The 27,105-nt window shown below is 47.0% G+C and overlaps 1 protein-coding gene across 7 annotated transcripts in view; it reads left to right on the forward strand.

The window, feature by feature from the left end:
- meis2a (Meis homeobox 2a) overlaps positions 1 to 27,105 on the forward strand; it is an 81,355-nt gene that overhangs the window by 8,120 nt on the left and 46,130 nt on the right. For 6 of the 7 annotated variants that reach the window (XM_035167538.2, XM_035167539.2, XM_035167533.2 and 3 more), the window contains exons 7-8: positions 5,186 to 5,300; positions 26,392 to 26,537. In XM_035167538.2, coding sequence (XP_035023429.1) covers positions 5,186 to 5,300; positions 26,392 to 26,537 — 261 coding nt within the window. The remainder of the gene's footprint in view (positions 1 to 5,185; positions 5,301 to 26,391; positions 26,538 to 27,105) is intronic. The other variant, XM_035167534.2, reaches the window with a different exon arrangement.

Consider the following 27,105-nt stretch of genomic DNA (forward strand, 5'->3'; position numbering starts at 1 on the left):
AGAAGGCTTCTCATTTCCTCCATGCATATGCTTATATGCCTTTTGAAACTGCTTTTGAATCTCTGCACACTTGCAGGTTTGTTATACAGAGCGTCTGTAGGATTTGCAGGACTCGGCGCTGTGTGTTGGAGAGCTTTGCTCAGGGAGTGATAGTAGTTCCCATGGATGTAATGGTGACGCTTATCTTGACTTTGCATGGCTGGAAAGGGAAAGAAGGGAGAAAGAAAAAAAAGAGCTTTCTGTTTACATTTGATTCTGTGCTACAGGCTCAGGGCGCAGCCGACCATTGGTCAGATGTGGTGATGTCACAGGTTCAGTCAAAGTAATGCAATCGTTCATCTCGTGCCCATGTTGTGATTTACTGTGTGTATGAGGTGGGTGCTTAGTAATGTCCTGTTTTTGTACATCACCGTGCACGGCACACACACACACGGCCCTCTGCCTCCGCTCTGTGGACAGCGAGCCCTCGGGCCGAGCTGGCCTGCTGAACCGTGGAATCTCTCCCCGTTCTGGAGGTGTTCTAATTCAACTAGCTTTGTTCTCCTCGGGGACCAACTATGTTTGGATCTCTCCCTCTCTCTCTCGGTGCATCGCTGCCTTGGACTGCTCTGTCTGTTCCACACAATTGTTTTGTGATGGTGGGATGTCTGGCCTTACATTTCCTATTTGATTAGTGTTCAGAGACGGGGCCCTGTTGGCAGGCATATCTAATCATCACTACCGTGGCTGGAGAGAGGCTCGGCTCACTTGTTGCGTCTCACATGCTCCCATTCCAGGGATGAAAAATAGTCCCTCAGCAGTCACGTTGAGATCATGAGAAGTTGCATTGAAACACAACATATACAGCTAATGACAGTAAAGACATATATTTACATACTCATCTGAAAGCTCATATTTTAGAGTTATTTGTTAAAAGGAACAAATGAAAGTGGAATTATCCTTAATGACTTGTCTGTTTTATATTTCTGCCACTTCATATTTGGGGATGTGTCATTTTGATGTGTGCCAAACCCATGAATCACAATAGTTGTCAATTTAAAAAAAAATGTAATCTCTTCTTTCTGAAGACATATTTGCACATGTAATGTGCCATTCACTACTGAGGTTGTTTGTTTTTGCCTCAGCGAAAGTTTTCCAGCATCTATACAATCAGTCAATCCCTCACGTCTGTTAAAACACGCTGCAGTGAATTATTAGCTGCTAAATTAAGGCCTCTTTATATTCCGGATAATTGAGGGTGTTGTAAATGCTCAGCTGTTCAATAGAGGTGCACCTACACTTTTCTAAAGCGCCTGTGTGTAATTACGAGCTCAACCCGACAAAAAATGTGCGAGGAGTTTTTTTTTTTCTATGTTTACGCCGTGTGGCAAGATGTGTCTTGAAATGTCAGGTCGCTTTATGATTTATGGACTAGTGTGTTTCTGTTGTGTCAGCGATTCTGCACACGGGATCCCTGTAGCTCACACACACACACACACACACACACACACACACACACACACACACACACACACACACACACACACACACACACACACACACACACACACACACACACACACACACACACCACACACACGGCTAGCTCTCAGCCTACCTTACACTGCTACTACACCGACATATTTCTTCCCTTCCCCTCCAGGTTCCAGGGGAATTTGAGGGAAATTCAATGATGCCGCTAAATCAATTTTATTTGAAATTCCTAGGGATGTAGGCAGAGTGCAGTGAGGGAAGTGAGATTGTGCCAGGCAGGTGTTTGTAAATGAGAAACAGGGGACAGGAGCAGAGGAGACGGCAGCATTCTCCCGCTCTCCTGTGGCCTGGCTGCACTACAAGCCTTCTCCCCCATATTGTCTCCTGCTTTATTAATTACAACTTGTATTATCAGCCGCCAGTTGCTAACCCCAGCAAACAGAAAAAGGCTGCCCCTAGAGACCACGCTCCTTTTGTATCTTTTTCTCTATCTTGTCCTCTTGTGTTTGTGTGTGTGTGTGTGTGTGTGTGTTTGTAGGTGTGCGTGTTTCTGCCTGCACATTTATTTGAGATTGCTTGCTGGCGTCCTCCTCCTCCTCCTCCTCCTCCTCCTCCTCCTGGTAACACTGCTCTTTAACACAATTAGTGAAGAGCATGGAGTGAACCATGTTTGACTCCTAATTATGCCCAGCTTTAGGGAATAGTCACATGGGCTAGAGGCCTTTTTTTTTTTTTCTCCTCTTTTGATTCTTCCTCTATGTTTTATCGAGGACTTACTCATGTAGGTTGAAGAAGTCTGTTTGGGTGACATGATTCTTTCGTTGCTTTTTCTTTTTACAACTTGTTTGAACTTTATCAGACCCACGGGGATTATGACAAAATGGTTGTGTGTGTGTGTTTGTGTTGTGCGGTGTCTGATGATGCACCCTCCGTGGCTCGGAGAGGCCCGCTAAATTATTCATGGGAAGGAAAAGGCTGTTGCTTTTGTCGCCTTGTTGAGCGCGGAAAGTTAACGCTGTTGTTTTGATATTTGTCGGCTCCTTCCGCAGACAGGGTTGTGAATGAGAGGTGACTTACAGGTATTAAAAAAAAAAGGGTAGTGTGTGCTTCATTAAAAATATCCTCGACATGGATAGTTCCTACTATACACTGCTTTATTATTATCGGGTCATATAAAGTGCTGCGGTGTGCTTTTTGCCCCATAAGAACCAGACTAACAAAGCTGTATCTATATCCCTGCACACGGGCCCATTAAACCCACAGGGTAGCAAATCACAGCAAAATATCATTCCCTTTAACACCATTAGCTGAGGTGTCTTTGAATTTAATTTAGTGCCAGCACCATTAAAAATGACACATTACTCCGCAATGATAGCTAAATTAAGTCCTATCGATTCTGCTGTTGCATTAAAACCATGCTGTGGCCATTGCTGGCAAGTGTGTGAGAGAGAGAGAGAGAGAGAGAGAACAAGTGAGCCAGAGTGTGTGAGAGCAGCGAGCGTAGTCGTTCAGGTCTGTCTCACGAGCGGCTGGCAGAGTGTGTCTCACTGCGAGGAAGCAGAACCCAGTCATTTTCTTCTCCTGGAACAACAACAGCCCGTTCGGTTGCACAGAGACCAGCTCTGCTTAAATACATTATGCACCCGGGAGTCTGGGATTAGTTTTTTACCTCTGCTTCTGTGTTTCATATGACAAAAGGCAAAATTAAAGTGTGTGAGACGTTTGATGTGCTTTCCCCACATTATTGATTTCACTCAGACGAGACTAGGCTGTGTTGAGAGCAACAGAAAACAGACCATATGTTGATCACTGGCCCATCACCATCAGCCGGCGACACTTTCCCCTTCCGTTCACTTGAAAAAACCCTCGCATGGGTTATTGTTCACCCCGTCTCCTTGCCCCTCTCCCGAGCAATTCTCCGAGCTCTTTATCTGATTGCCATTCGGCGAACAGCTGACGCTGAGAGGGCCTTGAGTGGAGCGGAGGGTCTGAAGGGCCTTGTGTGTTTCTGTCTGCTGTTTTCGGCTCCGAGCTGTTTAAGAAAACAGCCCTCCTTCCCCAAAAAACTTAGCAGATAAAAGGGCCTCGCTCACGGGCATAGCAGCAGCCTCGCCTCCGCAGCAGAACAAGCCGCAGCACATCAGGACTGCGCACCCAGGGGAGCCTCAGCAGCCGCTCGTCTCGTAGCCTCTGTATCCCAGCAAACCTCCACTAGTCTGCAGGCCCTATCCTGTCTGTCCTCCTCCAGTACAACTCACTCTGACTGGGGCAACAAAGCAGGCGGGCAGGCTCCTCTCTGGCGGGGAGCTGAGGGAAAAGAAGTTCATCAGGAACACTACTGAAGTTAGACAAAATGGTAAAAACGCTCTCTTTCTTGAAATATTCTGTGGCGTGTACATTTTTTTTCTTCTGCTTCTCCGTATGTATATGTGTGTGTGTGTGTTTGTGTGTGTTTGAGGAAGGAAGAAAAAAACAAAACAACCAGAGCGGGAACTGAGAAGTGGGTTGAGGTTTGTGGGGAGCCTTGGTGCAGGCCTGTGTTTGTTTGGCTTGGGCTCTGCTCATGGGGCTGCTTCTCTTGGGCCCCAGACGATGTCGGGGCGGACGTTGGCCAACATTTTGTCATCATGCTCAGGTGACATGTTAAATTGGGGAGGCTGTATCAACCCTGTCTGAGAGTGTAGTAAATTACGTGATCTCCGTCTATCTGCCTGGATGGCAGAGGAAATCCCCCTCCAGCCTGCCTTCATGTGGCACTGATAAAGCCTTTCCTGTACAGTATAAAAACCCTGTTTCCCTGTGTGCACGGACAGGGAAGTGGGACTGACCAGGAAAGAGGGGAGGACGAGAGAAAAGGAGAAAAGAAAGTCGCCCTGAAAGTTTTTGAATTTGTTTACGGACATTTCTTTGAAGCTGGCCGACTGAGATTTAACACTCTTTTCTGCGTGTGTTTGTATATATAAAAGAGAGTGTGTGTGCATGTGTGTTTATACTTCTTGCTCTATTATGTCATTAGCATGTGTGCGTAAGTGTATTCCTGCAGGCCTCTGTGGGCGTGTGTGTACGACAGCGAGGGCGTGGACACATTTTTGGCAGATTAGCAGGAGAATCACTGTCATATCTTATTTTCACTTCTGACAGTGGTAATGATTAATGGTGGCTGTGGTGTGTTTGGACTTTTTACCTCTATATTTCTCACTTGACGCGGAAGTCTCAATTGGTTATGGTATAAACGAACTCCACTGGGCTCTGCCATGTGTGTTTAGACAATCACTCCCGAGTGCTCGGCTCGCAGCGTTCAAAATCAAACGCCACATTAACGGCGCTGCGTTTTGCTTTCATGCATTAATGAAACACTTTGATTACACTGTTTTGACTTATTGCCAGCTGCTTTAGTGCATTCGTTCCTTTTTGTTCATCTATTATTACAGTGGCTTTGTTGATTTGTCTGTTCGCTGGGGCTCTTCGCCTTGCCGGGGGAATGTAAGCAGACCAAGGACCCTCACCCTCATGTCGACTCATACAGATGTCACTCTCATGTTTCCACCATTCTCACATGGCTCCTCTCTCTCTCTCTCTTTCTGTGTCCCTTCTTCCCTCCCCCCCTCTCGCTGCTCTCCGCGCTCCTGGTTTTGCGGTTTGGACGGGGGAATGTGGATGGATGCACGGATGGATCCCACGCTCGCTTTTTCTCCCTTCTGCAAAACCTCAGAACCCAGCTTCCTGGAGAGACCACGATGACGCCACCTCCACACACTCGGCCGGCACACCGGGGCCCTCCAGCGGGGGACACGCTTCACAGAGTGGCGACAACAGCAGCGAACAAGGTAAGCCGCCCCAGAAACGGGCACGTGCACACACACACTCAAGCACTGCCACATAATCATACATAGATATGAGGGCATAGATCCACACAGGACATATTAATCATCATGCATGAGCGGAGTTGCCAGCGCTTCAATTTAACCCCATTTAATGTGAGATCTGCAATGAATAGGTGGCACATCCCTCTATACATGTACACCCCAGTGCTTCCTATTCCACGTTGGATTATCCTGTTTTTTGACTGGCGTCCATGTCAACACGTAGTCACACCTAAAAATGAACACGCTTATCCACTCTTACACCTCAAGTGCAGCAGCCACGGTAGCACAACAACCTCGCGACGGGCTTTCCAAAGTGTTGCTATTTGGAGAGCTCAACAAAAAAACCTGGTGATTAATACTACATTTCTGCCAGTTCCTGCTTCCATTTAAACCGTATTAACTTTCTGCTCCCTGCACAACAGCCCCTAATCATGTCTCAGTCAGCCTTGTGTTATCCCGCACACGACCTGCCAAACAGCAATAATGCGTTTAAAAACAAATGCATTTGAATTTGTTACAGACAGTGTGTGGAAGTCACAGTTATCCGCCTTGTATTTCTGTCATGGTCTGTATCCGTTTTGACATGTAAATTATCAAAAGCACATGCTGTTAGTTGAATTCGGAGGTGAGGCCAAACATCAGTGCATCGTGCGATTGGGATTGTTTATTAAATGCAACTGCTGCCTGAGCTAAAGAACAGATGATGAGCTCTTGGCCTTTCCTTTCTTGTTTTGAATGCACCAAGATCTCCTTTCACTGGAGGCACAGTGTGTGTGTGTGTGTGTGTGTGTGTGTGTGTGTGTGTGTGTGTGTGTGTGTGTGTGTGTGTGTGTGTGTGTGTGTGTGTGTGTGTGTTTGTGGGTCTCCTTCTGTGTCTGCATGCCCTCTGGCAGTGTCCAGGGCTTTGCATGAAATTTCATCACACCAGCTACACACACACACACACACACACCAACACATATATAAACACACTCAAGCACTCCTTACACGCTCACACCAGCTATCTCGCACAGTGGAGGCCGCTTGCTGTGTCCGTTCGAGACAATCGCTTTGCCAATAAGCGATCAAACGTATCGATGGGACGTGATGGTCGATGGGGGATCTGTGGTGGGGCTGTGTGAATCATCTCGTCCTCGCGGTACTCGCAGCTCCTGAAGCATTACTGACCACAGAGTGGGGGCCGCAGCAGACCTCTGTGGTCGGCTGTGTCAGGACTAGTTGGATCACAGGATGATAGCTCGGGCTTGGATGTCTGACCAGATGTTTGTATTAGCATAATGAAGGTACAGTTAATAATGTGACACACTGATTGATCCTGATCGGGATGATTCCAGGGTAAGTGCAGTGAGAGATAAACAGTAACACTAGGTTTTCTCTCCCACAGTAAAAAATAGATTCTCCTTAAAGTCAAGGTTTTTATGTTGATCGAGGATCTGGAAGTAATAACGTAAGTTAAAAAACGCAGGTCAGAAGACGGAGCGTAGGGTTTTTGCACTCCTCTTTGCAAATGCAAGCAGCATGGGAGATGGAGTCTGCAGGAGTAACGGTGAGGGGAGGGGAGGGCGGAGGGGTGAGAGAAAGAAATGCACTGCCTATTGATTATCTTACACACATAAGTACAAGTGACCTGTAATCCACAGAGCACTTATCGACTCCTCTCCCCACCGTATCCAGTAACAGCGGATCAATACGGGCCAAAGACAGTTACGGTACAGCACCGCGCATTGGTGCTGCGTAGACCGGGCCAACGTAGACTAGATCAGGGACCAGAGCCTGACCTACGAGGAAGAGCGCTAAACACTTGATCCACCGGTTCAAAGTTACAACAAAAAGTACACGCAGCAAAGAATAGAATCAGAGATTTGGGAAAAGAGCTGTTGCAGCACGGAGGTGAAACGAGCAGAGGAGGTGAAAAAGTAGGCAGAGCGAGGAAAAGGAGAGAGAGAGAGAGAGAGGGCAGCTGATTTAATGGTCTAATGAGGCCGTCCTCCAGCCAGTTGTTTTGTGTGAGGCATGCTCTGACCTTTCGCTCCGCTCGGGAGCCCTGCCGCCTCATTTTTCACATTCTTGCAATTACGTTAACGCTTGAAGCGCTCGCTGACTCCCGACTCTGGCCCTTCCATTCTGACAGAGCCTTCCCTCCCCAACCTCTCCACCTTTTTTTTTTTTTCTTTTCCCTCCTCTCCTTCACTTCCACGCCGCTCCTTGCTCCACGCATGAACTGGCCTCCCTATCTCAATACATTTCCACATAAAATTTGTAGTCCACACTCTGGAGTCCGCAGAGAAAATGTGAAATGTGTGCTTCACTTCGGTAATGGGGTCTTTAACAGCTTGGCCCCTGTTAAAAGGGGTGACGGTGCGGATCAGTTGAGGACGACGGGATAGATGCGAGAGAGTGAGAGGAAGGCGAGAGAGAAAAAGAGTTTGAGTCCAGCGGTGCTTTTTTTTCTTTCTTGTTTCGGCTGCCAACAAAAACATCTACTTTCTTCCCCGATTTTCCATCTTGAAAAGGTGGGTTGTGCGTGTGCCGGTGGCTTGAAAAACATTTACCTCGAAAATTGATCCAGAAGCATCAACGTGTTGAATATGGGACTCCGGTCTATTTCGTATCTGAAGGTGGCCAAGTCAAACTGTCTCAAAGAGTGAAACACTTTAACTTGTTTCCTCCTTTGCCTTTGGCTGATGTTCGGGGATTCACAGCAGAGTAAAGTTTAATAACACACATAAGCGCTGTATGTGTAGTTATACAACACTGTCTCAGAAGAAAATTCACTTCCAAAATGTCTGGCTTGCAGCTCAGCACCGAGCATTGTTGTGAATCTTTGCCAAAAAAACAGTTTAACAAGTGCACAAATATATATATTGCCCCTCTCGTGGAATAATTTATTATCAAGCTATAAACCAGGGTGAAGCGTGGTCATAGCCGTTAGTAAAGAGTGCCAGTAAAGGTTCTGACACATACGAAAAAAGGATTCAGTTTCAGAAAAATACTTAAATGTCTGCAACCTCTCCCCTCCCATCGTTCACAACAAACTTTTATTTTTTTACTTCCCTTTTTTCTCTGAATTTCCCTCCGGAAAAAAGAAAATGTGAATTATCGCCCTCAGGGCAAATTCTGCTCTCTCACTCGCTGACTCGCGGAGAGCGACTCCCTATGTTCTGGCTAAATAAACAAGTCCCAGCGGGTTAAAGGGAGATGGTTCAGACGGTAACACACAATAACTTCATTGGCCGTGTTTGCACATCATTTTGATTAACAGTCCCGTGGAACTCCTCCAAGCTTATCTGGAGACATCAGAAACATCAGTTGCAGGGAGTTAAACTTGATGAATGTGCGTGCCTTAAGATAGCGCACGTCTCCAAGCAGGTGTCCGTACTATGTTGAACACCTAAAGTGTGATGGAGCAGCGTGATGAAATGCTCTGCACTTTTGCCCACACCAAACACGATACAGTCAAATGCACTCAGTCATGAAATGTAAATCCCTTACACTGAATCAGCACGGTAGGTAATGTTTCTCCCCCCCCCCCTCGCTGTATGTGCGTGTCTCAGTCTGTGTGCATGTGTGTGTGCCTCAGCTCCAGTCCACACTTGTAATTATTAGCTATGCATGAAGACCAAATCCACATTGACATCTTGAGTGGGTGAGCAAAGGGGCTTTCTGTACAATTCCCCGATTCTACTGTAGCTGGAAAAGGCTCAACAGAGGAGAGGAGAAAAAGCATTTTGTACATTTTCTCAGCAATTGAACAATCCCCCACGCTCTGCGGATAGACAGACTCCCCAGAGAGGCCGAGAGAGGCAGAGATGGAGCAAACGGGAGGAAGAGAGGGAGAGCTTGAGTGTTCGGCTCCAAGGGAGCATGCTGCGCTTGATGGAGTTGTGGTACATTTGTGTGTGTGTGTGTGCGTGTGTGTGATTGTTTGTGTGTGTATGTATGCGTGGGGAGTGTGGTGAGCTCCCTTGGCCCTCGCCGGGACGCCCCACTCAGCAAGGTCTTTGTGGTTGAGCTTACTGGAGAGAAAGGGGAGGGTCATTCCTGGTGGGGACACGACTCCCTGTGTCCGCCCAGAGAGCCCCAGCACGAACGATGGCCTGTTGAATCGGGCATTTTCCACACCTCCATTTTTTTTCACAGCTACACTTATGGCTCAAGGAGACACAAAACTGAATGAGGAGAAAGACAGAAAACGAACAAATTTAAACCACAACAGAGAAAACTCCACAATCTCAGCTAAATGCAAGATGGAAGCCTTGTAGCAGTTTAGTAGCTAACTGTGTATTGCAACTCTGGAGTGATCAGTGAGGTGTGTCTGTGTATATAAAGTATACAGTGTGTATGTGTGTGTGTGTGTGTGTGTGGGCATGCATGTAGCCGGTTTCCCCCTAAGTGCCTGTTAGAGTTTAATTTAGTGTAGTAATTAAAGCTGAACACTGGCCCATAAACAACAGATAAACAATAAAGCAGACCCAAGCCCTGCTGTTTCATGGCTCTCACTCCCAGCTGTTGGAGCACTGATAATTTTTACACAGTGCCCCCACCTCACCACAACACAATGCTGAAGCAACAAGGGTGTGTATGTGTTTTAAATGTGTGTGTGTGTGTGTGTGTGCGTGCGTGTGGGCAGGGGCCGAACAAAAAAGAGCAGAGAAAGACATAAACACACAGGATATGTCCACTTCCCCTCTCAAAAAGAAAACACAGCGAGGTCGTCAGAAAGTTTAGCAGCCTCCTACAAAACCGGGCCCACTGGTCGAGAATACAGACATCATGCAAAGTAAACCTCTCCATGTCAGGGACTCTGGTGGAGGAAGTACTCAAACATGCACACATTAACTAAAGTGAAAGTACACATAAATAGAAAAAAACATACATAAATAGAAAAAAACATAATTAAAGTATTAAATGTAAAAGTATGTGCTGAGCCTATTTTCTAATGCAACGCTCTACTACATCCTCAACTGTGCCAATTGTATATTGTATATATACACTACTTTGTATATTATATTTTTAAAAAATTGTACATTTAGAATAATAGCATAAGAGATATCCAACTTGGTGTGTACGGCACAAATGCTGTGGTCCATAACTTATTTACCGTCCACGCAGACAATCCAGCAGCATGCAATGCAGTTTTTTCTCTCACGCGAGAACTTCTCTTTCACTCTCTGTACCTGTCACTCGGAATCTGCTACGTGGGAGAGTCACTTTTGTGTGTGTGCACGTGCACCCCTGTTGCCGCCATATATTTAATCAATTCTATGGGAAACACAGGATCAATGGACTAATTATTCATTACTTAATTAATAACTAAAAACAATATGAACATGTAAAAGTATCTGAAGATAAAGTACTTAAGTACAGTAAATGTACAATCGCAGTAAATGTACTTAAGTACAGTAACAAAGTAAATGTACTTCGTTACATCCCACCACTGCAGTGAAAACAAGTGGAAGCAAGCAGCAGCCAATGGAGAAACAAGCCAAATACACATATATATACAGTGCATGTGTCATAAGGATAACAATGGCTGCAGTGTTTCTCAATCAGCTACTATGTGCAATCTTAGCCTTGCCGCTACATGTCAGGCCCATGTTAGTCAGGTGCCTGTTGTGAAAACAGTGCAATATGTCTGTCTGATGGTTTGTTGGGAAGGGGTAGGGCCATTGTTGAAAGCTGAGAAGAGTTGCTGCGGAGGGGGAGAAAACACGGCACGGAGGGGATACTTTCATGATCCCATTAGCATAAGAGAGGCTAAATTATTCATGTGGAGTGCTTAATCTATAGGGAAAAGTATAGTTAATGCACATAGTTTTAAAATGGATCTCTCCCTGCCTCTGCTCTAACACCAGATTCTTGCTGGATTCAGCATTCGCGGGCATTTACGGGAATGGCTGTCACTCTGGCTTGTGCGCACACACACACACAAACACACACACACACACACACACACACACACACACACAGACAGAGACACACACACACAGACATGGTATGTGTGGGCAAACGTGCGCCCTTGCTTAAGCGCTGCTGCACTTCAGGCTGTTTCAAGGGGCTCTGCTCTCAGGCTCATCCCCACTCTCCATAAGTCCCTTTCTCATCCTCACCTCTCTCTCTCTCCCCCTCTCTTTCCATTTATTCCTCCATCTCTCCTTCTCCCGCACCCCCTTCCTCACACTCTCTCCCCTCACTCACCCCTCCGTGTCTCGCTCTCGGTACCGCAGACTACCTGGCCCTCATCCAGAATGTGATTAAAGAGAATGATCAGCTCCCTCAGCTCCCTCCTTCCTTCCTCCTCTTCCGCTCTCTCTCCCTCTCTCCCTTCTCTTTTTTCTGTCTTTCTTCTGACCCTGTGCTCCAAGTCTACAGATCATGAGAGAGAGAGAAAAAAAAAAAAGCAACATGAAAACAGCAAAAGAAAAGAGGCTGAAAAAGGATGAGGACTGCCAGTAGATGCAGCTCCACTTCCAGTAACACTCCTCTACCCACAACACCACCACCACTCTGCCCTTCCATCCACTCTGCAGCTCCAGCTTTCCCGCTCTTCCTCTTATCGTCTCCTTTCCACCCTTTCCTTCTCCCTTTCTCCCTCGCCCCTCCGCCTCGGCTCTGACTGGGGCCTGGTCCCTTTGGTCCGTAATCATGAACAGGCCCCCAGCGCGACCCGGCCCAACCCAACCCAGCCTGGCCTAGCTTGGCCAGGAACTGGGTCCTACACAGCAGGAAAGGCACATTAACTGGGTCAGCCTAATGTGCAAACTAATGTTTGGAGAACATAGGGAAAAAATTACCCAGATTATTCTGACAGCAGCTGAGGAGAATGTCTGTTTTGCGCCATTAAGGCGAAGCTTGGGGGAAGCGTTTTTCTTTTTTCTCTCTCTCTTCTTCTTTTTTTTTCTCCTCTTTCTCTTTCTCCGAGAAGTAGATGAAGACCAGCTTATCTGGGAGTGAGTTGGGTATAATTAAAAAGCAGAAAGGAAACTGTTAAAGGGAAGTAATCATGATTGAGCTACAGTAGAAGGAGAGCGACTTTTTCTCTCTTCTATACCCAAAGGCTTGGACCAAAAACAAAGAGTGCAGTGCTGTTGTGTCAGTTCATTATCCAGTGGGTTTACACACCCATGTTCCACTGCTGATTACTCTGGTGTATAGTGATGATGAGGAGTGCACACAGGTCTGATGTAGTATGGCTAAAAGGGATTTGAGCGTGTGCCCCAAAGGGCATTTCCTCGTCCATTAATGCTGCTGCCGCTGTATTTTCACAAGGACGTCGGCGCTTCGGCTCTTTAAAGGGAGAGTGTTTTCCCAGGAAATGTTCCGTCTTGTTTCAGCAGCCTAGCCTGAAGGGGGGTCAGCCTCGGAGTCACCCTTAAGAGGTGATAATCCAATTGCTCTAGTCCTCACCAGATTTGTTTTGCCCTCGTCTGGCTGCGTGTTTGCGTGTGTGTTTACAGAGTGTGTAAGCATGCGTGTGTGAATGTAATAGACGTAGAATGGGAGGCAGAGGCGGCGAGATGCCACCGGTTTCTTCTGTGTCCGACCCGGGGCCCCACTCGAGATCAGAGAGAGGTTACGGGGGCCAAGTCTGTCAAAGGCACACCTGCGGGGAAACTCCAAAAAACCCTGACTGCCCGCTCACACTGACCCGTTTAAGGTGTGCTTATTTGGAGTTTAACCCTGACTTCAAATTTTCTTCTCCCTCTCTCCCCCTTTGTGTTTGACCAATGGGCCTTGTGCTCTTTTTTTTTTTTACTTTCTTTCCATTCTTCTGCCTCCCTTGGCTCTTTAATCTCCTCCGCCACACCCACCCTCTCAATTCTCCTCCCCCTTAATGTCCGAGCCCCACATCACAGCAAAGGTCCCTCCCAGCAGACGGCACGCAGTCGAGTCGAGTGGCTTAGCAAGGCCGGCAATAGCTTGTTCACTTGCTGTGTGGTTTTTCATTTGTGTAAACCGGGGCTTACACAGGGCGGCATGTTTGGAACCGAGCGGCGCAGCTATACCCTACAGGTAGTGCTTTAACCATGCTGCCACGTCCAAGAGAGTGGGAGGATGATAAAGGAAGTGTGTTACAATCCCAGTGCTTCCTCTCTGCCGCTGATTTTCACGCGCACATCTTTCACGTTTATGCAAAGCTTTTGAGGGCATTATGCAAGATAAGCTCATTTTCTAGTCTGATTCCCACTCTAGTACATGCTTTAATGACTCTTAAAGCCAAGGGCTGCTTTTTTAGGCATAATGGCAGTTGCGGGGTCTCTCAGTTTCCACGTAGCCAGAGTGCTTTTTCCACACCTGATCACTTTTGTTCACCCATTTTATGGCTATTGGGGAGCAGGCGGAGGTGAGCGATTTGACAGTGGCTGGTGCCATGAGCCCTAATGTTTATTGGTAGCGAGCGTCTAATAATTTTTGATTACCCCAGAGGAGGTATTAGCCATGTTAGTCAGCAAGGATAATTTCTTATTTACATGCCCCAAGCAGTGAACACTCTGAAGGAACACTGGGGCTAAATGCGCAACAAAACGAATCAAACATGCCAAACGAGATGCTGCATCCTGGCTGGCTGCAGGGCTGAAGCATGAGAAAACCTTCATTATGCATTTACCATAATTCATTTAGAGGGTTATCAATTTGCAGAATACAGGGGGGATGTTTGGAGGGGGAAGTGAGAGCACCATATCAAACGCAGGAACAAGGGAAGGCGAGATGAAAAGGAGCGAGATATTCGAGGATAGCTCGGTGCCTGGGTTTTTTAAAAAACGTTGTTCCAATTACACACTTTCCCATGTTCTCAGGCAAAACTTGCATGTTAAATGCTGCAATCTCCTCTCTTATACCAGGGTTACGCTCCGCCCCCTTAAAAAAAGCACAAACTGATTTCCCTTTAATGAAAGCCGTTTGGCTCAGGAAACCCTCCTCTCTACAATTTATCTGTTGAGACCGAGGCTACACGGAGGTGTTCAAATATCCTTCAAATATTGTCTTTCTGTTCATTGAGGGGTTGCTCTTTGTTTGGCCCCTGCGCCGCTTACTCAAGGGTTTCTTGTATCCGTCTCTCCGTGTGTATTTCAGGACAGTCACTACATGTTTTCCTCTTTTTTTCTCCCTCTCCTGGCAACACGTAGCGAGCAAAGAAAAAAGACCTTTAAAAGCATCTTTTCCCTGCGCCATCAGGCAAGGATGACTAAGGCCCCATTAGAACAATTGGAGGAAACTTCGGGAGACGGGGAGTGTTTAAAAGAATGAAAGCAGGCAGAAAACACCACTATCTTGTGATAACCAGCGCCCGCTCTCATTATCTAAACACAAAAAAAAAGCTCCACCTTGGAAAAATTACACTCACTCTATAGCTTCATTGAAATATAAAACAATGAGAACAGAGACCAAAAAAAAAGACAAAAAATAACATTTAACATTTTCCAAAGTGAGGAGGGGAAACGCTGCATTGTTTAGTACAAATGCTTACTCCCAGGGATGCAGTCCTTAGACAACTGTGTGTCTGCAGTAGACATCTGTGAAGCCTGACCCTGTGACCCCGGAAAGAATGCTCTTAAGGTGGGGGGAAAACTGCCTTTACCACTGCATCATGGCCTACAGGACAGCCCAGCAGCAGCACAACAAACACAAGCGCTACAGAAAATAACACAACACACAAACAGTCGATGGGAGAAAAAAAAACCCAGCGAGAATGAGGTGAAAAAAAAATGTGGAGTAAGTAAGAGTGAGGCAGGCAAAAGAGAGCGGAGGAGACACAGCGGATGTAAACAGAGAGAAAAGAGTGATAAGAAAAAAGGCTGAGAAGGAAAACGCAGATGGACTTGCTGTGGATTGTGCCTCACAACCCTGCCCGTCTCCCGCTCCCCCGGCCGCCCCATGAGATCATTTTCATCCTTTATGAGTCAAAGGGAAGCCAGGTTGAAAATGAGAGGTTACACAAGCCAGGGCCCAAGCCCTCGGAGCGAGAGAGGAGAAGATCCCCGCTGCAAGGGCCCTGCTGCTATTCAAAGCACCTGCCATTGTGTGGGCGCCCATCCAGGCCTATTGTTGTGCAGAAATTAGTCGTGCTCCCTTTGGCTCCCTTCGGCTTCCTTCAGCTCCAGAGGCATGCGGCAGACCCCCTTGTTGTTTTGGGTTCAGATACATGGTTGGATAGATGCGTGGCCCCGGCTACCGTCACCACTGGCTGTGGCCCTTTGGCCTCTCTCCTGCAGCACAGTATCATTCTGTTTTGTTTCTCCTTCCACTCCTCTGTTGTTCACGTCTCAAGAACACCAAGGCCAACATTCCTATAGTTTTATCCTTCTTTCTTTTGTACTCCTACTCTCTTCCCTCCTTTGGTGTATATGCTTATTGTTCTTTGGAGCACCCTCATTATACCCATGGTTATATTTTAAGGGCCTCTCTCTTTGATTTCGGTCTCGTGGGGAGCGAGCGGTGGGCTGGTGGGAGCTGTAGGGCCGGCCCAGCTCTCAGGGCTCCCCAGCCGGCGTCTCGGAGAGTGGGGCTTGGGGGTATTATTGGGCTGGGCACCTCCGCAGAAGCACTGGTGCTGCTGCTGGTGCAAGGGGGTGGATGTGAGAGGAAAATTGAAAAGTCAATAAGGAAGGCCGCACAAAAAAAAAAAAAAAGAAAGAGAGGGTGAAACAAAAGGAGATGGAGAGCTTCAAAAAGCTGAGAGCAATGGAGCACTGCTAATTAATAGCATCAGAGGAAGAGCCCCCCCCCTTTCCTTCTGGAACTTTAATGCTGCACATTAACTTGCAAGGCGAGACGATTAAGAGTTCACATTGTGAGTCAGGTCCATCCCACTGCCAGGCCGACCAACAGCAACTACCACTGTGAGGGAGGATCAAGACAATGTGTCATTTAGAAAAACAAGTAATGCAAACAGTGGTCCAATTGGAGACCACTGTATATTGTAACATAATATAATTGAGTTGCATTACATTTGAAGGTGTTCCTAATATCCATTTGTAAATTAAATGGACAATATTTTGGAAGCACCTTGCAATACAATTAAATACAACCTCAAAAGTGGAGCTTCATTGCAAAAACCTATGGTATGGCAGCTTTTGTTTGGTATTTCTTGTAGGGCTGTTTTAGAAATGTCCAAACGTTCTTGTCATTAGGTGCATTTTCACATGCATTTGTTTCTCAGCATTTTTTTTAACAGGTCGCTCTCTCTCTCTCTCTCTCTAGTTTTATGCAGCTAATCAAAAGCCGCGGCCCAGGAATGTGATGAAATACGATTTTTGGTGGGTCAGCACGGCAGAAATGGCGGTAATTTGAACCGAGGCTTTGCAATTTGTATTTTCTCGCAGCGGTAATAGGTTTCTCTCTCACTGTTCTTGCCACAGCAATTTCCCACTGCCGACAGCTGTCAAGCCCCTAAAATCAAAATTAGTGCCATGGAATTGGGCCTTAATGAAATGACCTGCTGGATTTACCTTAAGCAGCAGGGCGGACAGTCAATACTAGCCTCATCAAAACCCCCTTTCTGCATGCTGCAGTTCCATTAAGGAAAGGAAATAGTCTCGAGTAAATGTATTAAGCACTACTTCCACCTTCTAATTATATTTTTCCCCTCTACCTTCATAATTCATTCACTCTTTCATTAGTTTTTAATATTGAAAAAGGCTTTTAACTGGCTCTTCTGTCTTCGTGGCGTCGCCAATTATTTGTCACTATGCATTACAGGAATGTCAGAGGGCTCCGTGTTGTGTGTTGCGGGGTAAATGCGGTGATGTAGCGTCCCAGCACGGTGAGGACCGTGGAAACTTACTCCCTCATGTGTGAGGAGTATTTTCATTGTGGAGAGGCAGCATTATATTCCATGATATCATACAGAATAATATAGCTTTAAACATTACACCATGGAATCCAGAACTGCGGGGCTCCCTCCCTCCCTGCCTCTGCGTCCTATAGAAAGATGAGAATGTGTGCCAAGGCCCAGTGGAGGACAGTGGGCCCTGGTTATTGACTTGTAAAGGAGCCGGTAGGTGAGGGGTCTTGACAAGACATGAGCGGCTGACTCTCTTGTAAAGCATATCTGATTTCTCTGCTAGTTGGCTCCCCGGAGAGCCGTGCTCTACCCTCTGTTGATCAGACTCCTCACTCACAGCTGTATGGAAAAACGCTGCGATAAAAAGAATGAAAGAGTAGTTTTGTGCGAGGAGACGCTCTCGTTCTCCGCGCTGTGATTCCCTGTTAGGGTGAGAACGAGAGCGAGCGAGGAGGGAGAACGAGAAATCGGCGGCTAGGTGAAAGAGCTGCATCCGAGAGTGCATGTGTCATCTCGGTGTGCCAGAAAACACCTCTAGGAATTAATGTTTTGTTTAACGTGGGCGCGTCAATATGAGCATCTGCATGTGTGTAGATGTGATGGTATAGAAATAACATGGATGTGTATAAGCAAGAGGGCAGTCGCAGCGAGTATCAACCAAGCCAGATCCACACTCCTCGCAGATCTGACTAATTTATGAGGGTAAACTGTGCTGACAGAGAGGGAGATGCAGGTGGAGGGAGGAAGTTTTCATTGACTCTCCAGAGCCGGCCGAGCCAAACCCCCGGGAGGGATCTCTCTCAGTTTGAACTTTATCAGGGGCTACGCTTAATCAATACGCCATCGGAAAAAGAATTAATTACTAAAGCAGAATAAAACAGCTGCATTTTAAACCAAGGATTCATCAATTCTGTAATCTCTTGGTTACAGCTCAGGTGTCAGGAGGCTCATTTCGACTCTATGTAATGAGGAACTGTGGGAGTTTACCCCAGCCCTCGTCTGTCCGCCCTCTCTACCTCTCCGTTCCTGACCCCCTCCTCCCAATTCCAACCAGTTACTATCTTATCCCTCCTTGTCAAGACATTTTCCCTCTCGTTACCTACCTTTTCACTCTTCTACCTTGCCCCCTTGCCCCATCCTTAATATAACGACTGTATTTCCCCCCGCCCCCCTCCCACCACCACCACCACACGAATCCTGCTACATTCCCTTCCCACCAAATTCCTGTCTTTGCGGGGATGGGACGAAGGGGTATTAAACTTGAAATCTCTGGTGCGAAAGCCGACTGGAACGGGACATTCCTGCTGCTGCAGCCATCAAGCCGGACATTCCTCCGCTCAGTCTGGGACACCGCTGATGTTGCGAAAGAGAGGGAGGGCGTAAAAGGGATGGGGATAAAAAAATATAAAATAAAAACTAGCTGAAATAGTCAAAACAAATGAGTATATTTTTATTGCATAAAACCAATGGAGCGTGACAATCAAAGGAATAGCTTGGTCTGAAGGAAATCGATGGCGTATGGTGAACACATTTAGATTCTCAAGGTGGGCAGACGAGCCGCATATAGGAAGTGGGATCCCCTGTGTTAAAATAACCTTGGCCGCACTGTTACCACCGACGCTGCCGTGCACCCTTCACAGCCCTTGACCCCGAGCCCAAAGCCCGTAAACTGACTGTCCTTGACTCGCCATAATAGGGGGTTTCAAGGCAGGTTGAGAAGGGGTTATGGGTGATGAATTGGGTTTTTAGTGAGCTCATTAGGAAGCCAAACAGAGTTTAGACTGGCGGAGCGGGGCAACAGCACAGTAATCAGTTCTGCTCGCTTTGTTCCCTGCCTCTAGGACATTTGTGTGAAAAAAGAAAAAGGGGAGAGAGAAGAAGAAGAAGAAGAAGAAGGAAAAAAAAAGTTCATGGCATTTGGCTGATGAGAGGGCTGCTGAGCAGAGGCTACAATCTGATGGTTGACTTGTTGATTTATAAACCTTTTAATCCATTTACTCCACCGCGCGCGCCCCCCACCCCCCCACGGCTCTGCATAGAAAAAAAAGCCCTAAACTGCGCTTTGATGCCACTGTCCGTCAGGTGTGGCAAAGATGTCTGTAACAAATCCAAGTTTTCCTCCACTCCCGGTAGGAAAGACAGTGATTTTGTTTGTTTGCTTTTAACTTGTAATTGAGGGTGGAGAATCAGTGCTGAGGCCGTGTATTAACACATCGCCTCAAACTGGGAACGCTGCTCTGAATCTCAAAACCACACGCCGTTGTATCTGGGAACCTGCACACAGCTGCTCTTTCAGGCGGTTTAGGTAGAAGACTTTGATATACAATAGTTCCTAACGGGGATTATAAAGCCATTTCTTCCCCTCTGCAGATTGAACCACATGATGCATCTACGTGCTCTCCATCTCTTTGTTTTTTTTTCTTTATCTTGCATTCGCTACATTATCATTCTAAAGTAGAGCAGTCTTTAGGAAGCAAATAGTGTGGAAACAGCTTGTTCTACTAATGATCACGCTTGTTTCAATTCAACATAGCCCGACTAGCTTTTGGGAAATACCTATTCTTTAATATTTAATGCAGCATCAAACCGTAGGATTTTAGGTGCGTGTTCTCTGTGGGCACCCAGCCCTGTTTTCTACCATAACAATTATAAATTATATAGGGAGTCATATCAATATACACAGTTTTAATAATTTACGCAATTTCCACCACCAAGAATAGCTCCATTGCACAATATTTGGTAAGAGGGACTAAGAGAGGTTTATTTAACACCGTCACATCGGCGGGTTTGTGCGTTGGTTTATTAAGAAACAAGGAGGTGAACCGAGATAACCTGCGAGACCAATTAGCCCCATTCGATTTGGAATCCAGGGGATGTGCGGCGGCGGCGGCGGTTTCGTCGGCTGCGTAGAAGTGCACGGGAGGGTGGGTGGAGGCAGGGTGGAGTTATCAGGGAGGCAGAGAGTGTGAAATGTCTGGTGGAGACCCAAAGCCCTTCATTAGCCACTGATCTCTGTCTGCTGAGTGAGGGGCAGTCATGGGCATCACAACTCCCTTTTAGTCCAACACCCCCTCCCCAAAAAAAGAGCGGGGTGAGGGGGTGGAGGGCAGCTCCCCCATCCCCTGCAATTTAGCCCTTTGCCATTCATGCAAATTGGGTCCTGACATCTGCAAGAGCCTGCCTCCTTTCTTTTATACATCTTTATTCCATCTCTTCTCTTTGGATCTTTTTTTCCCTCCTCAAATAAAGCCCCCCCTTTGGACGGCACGGCCTCGTCTCAGCTGACATACATTCTTTTATACATACATCTGTGTAAAAACTTTTCCGTGTGTTCATAAACACATAAAAATGTTAGGCAGCCGAGGGAAAGTTTTAGAAAATACAAGATCCCAGGAGGCATCAGGAGTTGTGTCGCCATCAAAGTCCTAATTTATAGTGCAATAAGATAATTGTTGTTGTAAGGAGCAGGTTAATCACACTAGTAATTAATTCAGTCCAGAGTCCTTCATAATGTGCATACTTTCTACGTCCAGCACTAAAGTTTTAGGTTCTTGGCAGATGATAATCTTATGAAAGGATCAAGAGAGTTGGAGGCAGTAACGCTGGAGAAAAGGCAGTAACCAGGCAGCCTGCACCCCCCTCCCGCCCTCTCCTTTCTGGACGAAGCCCTCGTCTTTAGCTCCAGGGGAGAAGCTGAAAGGGGGAGTGTGGCTTTGCTCCAGCCCATATCTTAGGTTAAAAGGTAAAATAGCCTAACTGGCTGTCAAAAACAAGTTTTACCTCCAACCCCCCCTCCCCTCCCCTCTCTTTGTCTCCACTCCCTCCACTCCAACCTCACCCTCTATGGTAGGGATGTGCACGGTGGGGTCAGCACTGTGCCTGTGAGAGGAGAGAGGCCTTGTATCAGTGGAGAGGCGATAGTTATCTCCAGCATTCCAGGGATGACAGAGAGATATCTGCCTGATGGCAGGGTTAGGGGGCTTAGAGAAGGGGCGGAGAAGAGAGAGAGGAGAAGAGGTACAGGAGTTGTTGAGCAACTACCCCCACTCCAGCTCCCACCTTCCTTCCCTCCCTGCCTCTCTTACTGCCTGACTGCCTCGCTTCCCCACACATAGAAAAAAAAGCCCATCTAATTAGAAGCTCTTATTCCACTTCATTTAAGGGAACACTTAATGATGTGTTTTTGGGCCGAGACAACTACACATTACTTCTCATGCAAAAGGAACCACTCAGTCGTAGCACCAGGATGCAGATACAGCTGTGTTTGGGATGGAGGTTTGTCCTCATTTCTCTGGGGTGTCGGAAAAGTGGTCATCTGTTCTTCACCTTTAGCCAGTGTCCTGGTGGTAAGAGGGGGGGAGGCGGTAAAGAGGAGGCGGGTCGTGACATCTGAGTTTGGCAGGGAGACTCGCTAAAGGAGAGAGTTTGTTGTAATTGCTCTGACAGGTTTTAGGGCTGTTAATGACTCCGGCCCGAGCACTACCAATTTGTCAGCATGCTTGCTGTTTACTAAGCTGTTGTTTTATGGTCCGGTGCAAGGGGCTGCTGCTTGTTTAAGCACAGATCAGGAAATAATCAGCGTAAAACACCGGCTGCAGTGGTGCACACTAAAACAGTTCCGTTTAGGGCCCTCATCTACTGTATGGATCTGAATGAGCGCAGTAAACCATATGGCGTGTGGTCACACAAAAACACAAACACGCTGATAGGTTACTCCGAAAATTGGACGCCGGAGTGTGTGTTTTATCATGAAAGAGATTATGTTCTACTCGTTAACACTCGCCTGCGTTGCATGTTATGTGAGCGTGAAGCATATTGGTAGCATGTGGTTATAGCCAGAAGACCTGTAATCCCCAGTCGGCACAGAGCAACAGAGGGACGGCCATTCCACTAGTGTGAATAGAGCCTCGACGTGTTTGTGTGTGTGTGTGTGTGTGTGTGTGTGTGTGTGTGTGTGTGTGTGTGTGTGTGTGTGTGTGTGTGTGTGTGTGTGTGTGTGTGTGTGTGTGTGTGTGTGTGTGTGTCGAGAGCATGTGCTCCCAGAGCCAGCAAAGACCCCTTCGTAAATCCAGAGTAAATAAAAGGGGTAACCAGACGGACAAAAGAGGAGCCCCCACTGCTTCTCTCATTCGCTGCCATTTGGGGGGACTGAATGTGCTAAACGCCGCTTATGTTGGCTGAAAAGTTGAGGAGAAAAAGAGGGAAAAGGGAGGCTTCTAAATCCCCCTCTTCTTTTCTCTTCATTCTCTGCAGCCAAGCCTGCGGGGCTGGAGGTGGTGTAATAGGAGGGCGTTGGAGGGAGGGTTGGAGGGCCCGGTCACTATGGTGCGCTGAGGTAGAGGAGGCCAAAGGAGCCTCTGCTCTACAACAAACCTCTTAGCTTCTGTTCCTAGCTTCTGTTCCCCGTCCACCCCTCTTCTCCGTCTAACTGTCCTCACGAGTTCCTCTCCCGTTCTCCTCATTTGGCCGAGCTTGGGTGAGCACTCTGACTAGTTTGGGTTGACAGGGGGGCGTGGGGGGTCTGTTGTAATTAGTCACTTTAACCACAGCTTCCATAAGCCACTGCCTCTACACTCTTGCTTCATTACCCTGAAACAAACGCCGGGGCCTCCCTGTACAAAATCACCGCGCTGCCTTTAGAATAACACACACACAACATCCAGAGCCTGTCTACCTACCCAGTGTATAAATGGTATAGGGACCAGTAAGTCTCAAGTGTTACTTGATAACTAACCACGATTGGGTTTGAATGTGTTTTCCAGCTATTGACAAGTCATTATTCATTCATGCATGTGTATATCGGAATGATTGAGCAGCGGAGGGAGCGTGTTCTTGGTGTACCGATGTATGTGTTACTCACGGTTATATCCGTAATGCTTCCAGGGCTGACTAGACTTCAGTGGCTCCCTCAGGGCCAGGGTGCCTCCTAGACATGAAGCATGATCTCCAGAGTCATTAACGCCCCCCCCCCTCCAATGTCCCACCTTACTCTCAGCAGAGACTGCAGGAAACTTTATGGTAAACCAATTTTTTGTGCGATTAATCCTGAAGCGACCCTGAATGTGCCAGCGTTAGATAAGCAGAGTTGCAGTGTGTTTACAGTCCTTTCCCAACCCGTTAATGAGCTCAGCCCTGAGACCAATTTACTCACAGGGAGATATATCTGAATGCATTTTTAATAACCACCCACTGGTGATGAGAGAGAGAGGGAATGTATGTGAGCGTAATGCGCTCGCGGACTCGTGCTTGTTTGTTTGCCGGCGCGCTCGTTCACTTCTTCACCCTCGTTGCGTGGGGTCATTGTCGTCCATCTTGCCTGATTACACCTCCCAGGTCTCTGTGCGCATGAAAATATGCACGAACTTTCATTGCAAGCACTTTAGGTCAAGATATTGATAGAGTTGGCGAGGGAGAAGGAGAGAGGAAGAAAGTGAGGGAAGACAGAAAGAGAGTGGGAGAGAGGGAGGCTGTCTTTTTTTTTTCTGTCTCCAAGGGCGCTGCTTTTCCAAAAGTGCCTGGGGCTACACTCCAGCACCTCAGCTCCCCTAGGCCTTTCGGCTGCCTCCTAATAGCCAACCCCCATCTGTGTCACATGGCCAGATGATGGGACGCTTCCCCCTGCTCTGCCCTGCACGTTTTTTCCTATCCCCCATTTTTTTTCAGAGTGCACATCCACGCAGGTTAGAATGGCAGAGTTGCCAGGGAACAGTCAGAAGCCATTAGCGTTTGGGACAATTTGCCCTGCAGCGTTCCTTCTCTCGCTCATAAGAAAGGAGTGGGGGTGGATGCAAAGCACCAGCTCTCCTTTAGATGTAATGAGGTTGTGGAAGTTGGGTCTTCTTTATTCTTTTTCTACTCCTTCTTTTTTTCTTCCTGCTTTTTTTTGTTCCTCTTTCTTTCATTCTTTATTTCTTTTGACCTTCTGTCCACAAGGGAGTTTCTTATTTCTGCACGCATAAAGTAAATCTACAGGAAATATCAATACTGTACTCAAATGTACTGCTTGAATGCCACACGTCTAACCTGTGCACACATGACAGTGTCCGTGAACAAGTGAGAGAAAGACAGAGGGAGAGAGAGACGAGCTGAAAGGCTTGGAGTCTGGTTTCACCCTTGCGGGCTAGGGCAGGAGGCAGCGAGCATGCTGGGTAATGAAGTGACAGGTCAGTCTGTAAATACGCACGGGTCGCTCTGGCCCTGGCCAGGGGGGAGGCTATCGCATTGCAGTGAAAATGGAAACGTCAATAAAATTAATCTGCCAGCCTTTTGGCCACTGTGTGGTTCCATTGGATGAGCTTCACTGCTCACAGCAGGAGAGGGATTTGGAGAGTGGCTCGAAAATCAACACAAAACCTTGCGGCACACAAACAAACAAGCAAAGTGTGTATCAACATTATTCAGTGGAGCTCAAAGCAAAGCAACAAGGGGAGGGCGGGTAAGATTCACAGCTCACTAGTTGTGTTGTTGCTGAAGTTTGGAAGCGAACCGGGGGAGTGCGAGTCGACTTCCGTCTGGGTCGCATTTCTCAGGAAGCCCCTCACAGTCAGAGCAGGCCACGGCCAGACCAAAGTTTATTGTTTTAGGCTTTCCTGGACAAGGATTCGTACTTAGCCCGGGATTTACGGCATTTGCCGCTAATGAATGCCCGTTCTACAATTACAACACCCCGAGTCTGTGTCACCGTTCCCATATGTCCTTCAGAAGGGCTATTGCTTCTTTAGCTTCACACAGGGAGCGCAAAGTCGGCACTTCTCTGTTTTCCTCTTTCGTGTGGCTCTGCACTAATGATGTGGAAGGAAAACACTGTGCACAGACAGAGAAAGAAAGACAGAGCGGGAAGAGAAAAAGAGGGAAAACAAGGGGGAGGAAAAAGAAAAAGAAAGTGGGTAAAGTAGTAAGAAGAGAGGGCCCCTGCTGTCCTTGTATTCTTCATTTATTTTGCATTTGATTACGCCACCAGTCGGATCCTTTTTCTTTCCCCCTTTTTAATGTTATTAGTTCAAATATTTATGCAAGATTAAGGCTTGTATAGGTGGTTGTGATTGATGCCTCCCCAAAAACAGGAGGACATGCGGGTCTGAATTTTGAGAACGTCAGGGTCCTTCTCTGCCTTAGTGGAGGAGTTTTTCAGATACATAATTTAGATGCCCTCAAGGAAGGCTTTCAAGGCATTTGTGCCCGGGGGCAAGAAAAAATAACTATGACTGTTAAAAGTAAATCATTTTTGCTAATGCACAATTAATGCCGGGGAAGAAGAAAAAGGCAAGGGACAAAGATGGAAACTTCGATTTAAAAGAGAAATCGTGCCGGGGTGTATGCATGTTTTTCCTCTTGAAATCAAACGCTGACGGACATTAATGCAGGCGAAGCCGCCGCTGGCCTGTCATGCTAATCTTGTGGCGGAATGGGGAGGGGTTGCTGCGAGGGAAAGGGAGACTTAAGAGAGTCAGGGTTTGGGATGGGGCTGGGGCTGGGGGGGGGCAGACGAGTCCATTATGTGCATCGAAGTGCAACAATGAACCACCCCCAAATCACATCCCTACTTTAATACTCATGCGTCTCAACTGTACGCCACGAATTATCATCTCCTTTGAGTTTTGTTTGTACGCGAGTGTCTCTGCACGCAACGTGAATCCATGAATGTCTGTGTGTTACTGTACATAAGTCCTTCCTGTCCCCTTTGGCTCTCTTTCGAAAGATGAAAAAAAAAAAAAAAGCTCTACATTATGTCAAGCATGCAAATTTAATTGAATTAATGACATGAGTCCAAGCCTCTACCGCCTCTACTGTACTTGAAGGCTCCTTGTCCCTTTTTTTCTCCTCCCTTCCCTCCTCCTCGTCCTACTGTAGAAGTGGAATGAGGAAACTAGTGTTTCAGTGTCCAACCATAACATTGGAGTCATTAACCCCTATTCCCCTGTCCCGTGCTCTGGGGTATAGAACAACTCTGCTAGGCCTCCGAGTAAACCCCTGGCTCTCTGCACAGGCCTTTGTGTAAGGCCATTTAAACCCCCCTACCTCCATATCTCCACTACATAACACTGGCTTTGCTGCGGCAACTCTCTCGGCCTCTGTACGCTGCTTTTGGATTCCTTCATATGTATCTGTGGTATTTGTCCGTTTATCCATCTTTCATGGGCCTTAAACTCGAGCTTTGACTGTCTGCGCTCGTGTTTCAGCTTTGAGAGTTTTGAGATCAGGGGTGTTATTTTTTTTCAGTGGTGTTGTCTGGGATGTTATTTAACCCTGGGTTTGGTTTCCGTCCAGGAGATGGCTTAGACAACAGCGTTGCATCACCTGGCACAGGGGACGATGATGATCCAGACAAGGATAAGAAGAGGCAGAAAAAGCGTGGCATTTTCCCCAAGGTGGCCACGAACATCATGAGGGCGTGGCTATTCCAGCATCTCACGGTAAGCGCAGCCGTTACTTTTACACGTGTATGAAAACAACCCAGATGGACACACATGCAGACTCAGAAAAGGATGCACACACACACACACACACACACACACACAAACAGACACACAGCTGTCACACAGTCGTTACTGAGGGAGAGAGGGAGGGAGTGATGGCCGTGTTGTGATGCTCACCTGTCAGCCACCTGTCAGAGGGACACAGTGACCAGGTCAATCTAATCAGTTTGGACTGTTTACTCTGCTCAGCACACTTTGAGTTAGAGGGAGACGGCCTAACAATTTACGACGATGTAGCACAGTACGAGACGTGCTGCCTGTTTTGGACGGAGGTGTCTTTTCTGCGGCCGATTGAGACAAAGACAGTTGTGTTTGTAAAGGTGTGGAAACATGCAGTGATTTTTTCCTCATCACTTAACATCAAATATGTTTGTTTTTTCCTTCATTTTTACAATAACTCCTACAATAAAAAACAAGAAAATGTATTTCTTAATTTAATGTGAGAAATTGTGTTAGTATTACTTGTTTATTTAGAGTAAAACTTTTCTATTTAAGGGATTTCTTT

The sequence above is a fragment of the Hippoglossus stenolepis genome, chromosome 10 (genome assembly GCF_022539355.2).
Source record: "Hippoglossus stenolepis isolate QCI-W04-F060 chromosome 10, HSTE1.2, whole genome shotgun sequence".
NCBI classification, from domain to species: Eukaryota; Metazoa; Chordata; class Actinopteri; order Pleuronectiformes; family Pleuronectidae; genus Hippoglossus; species Hippoglossus stenolepis.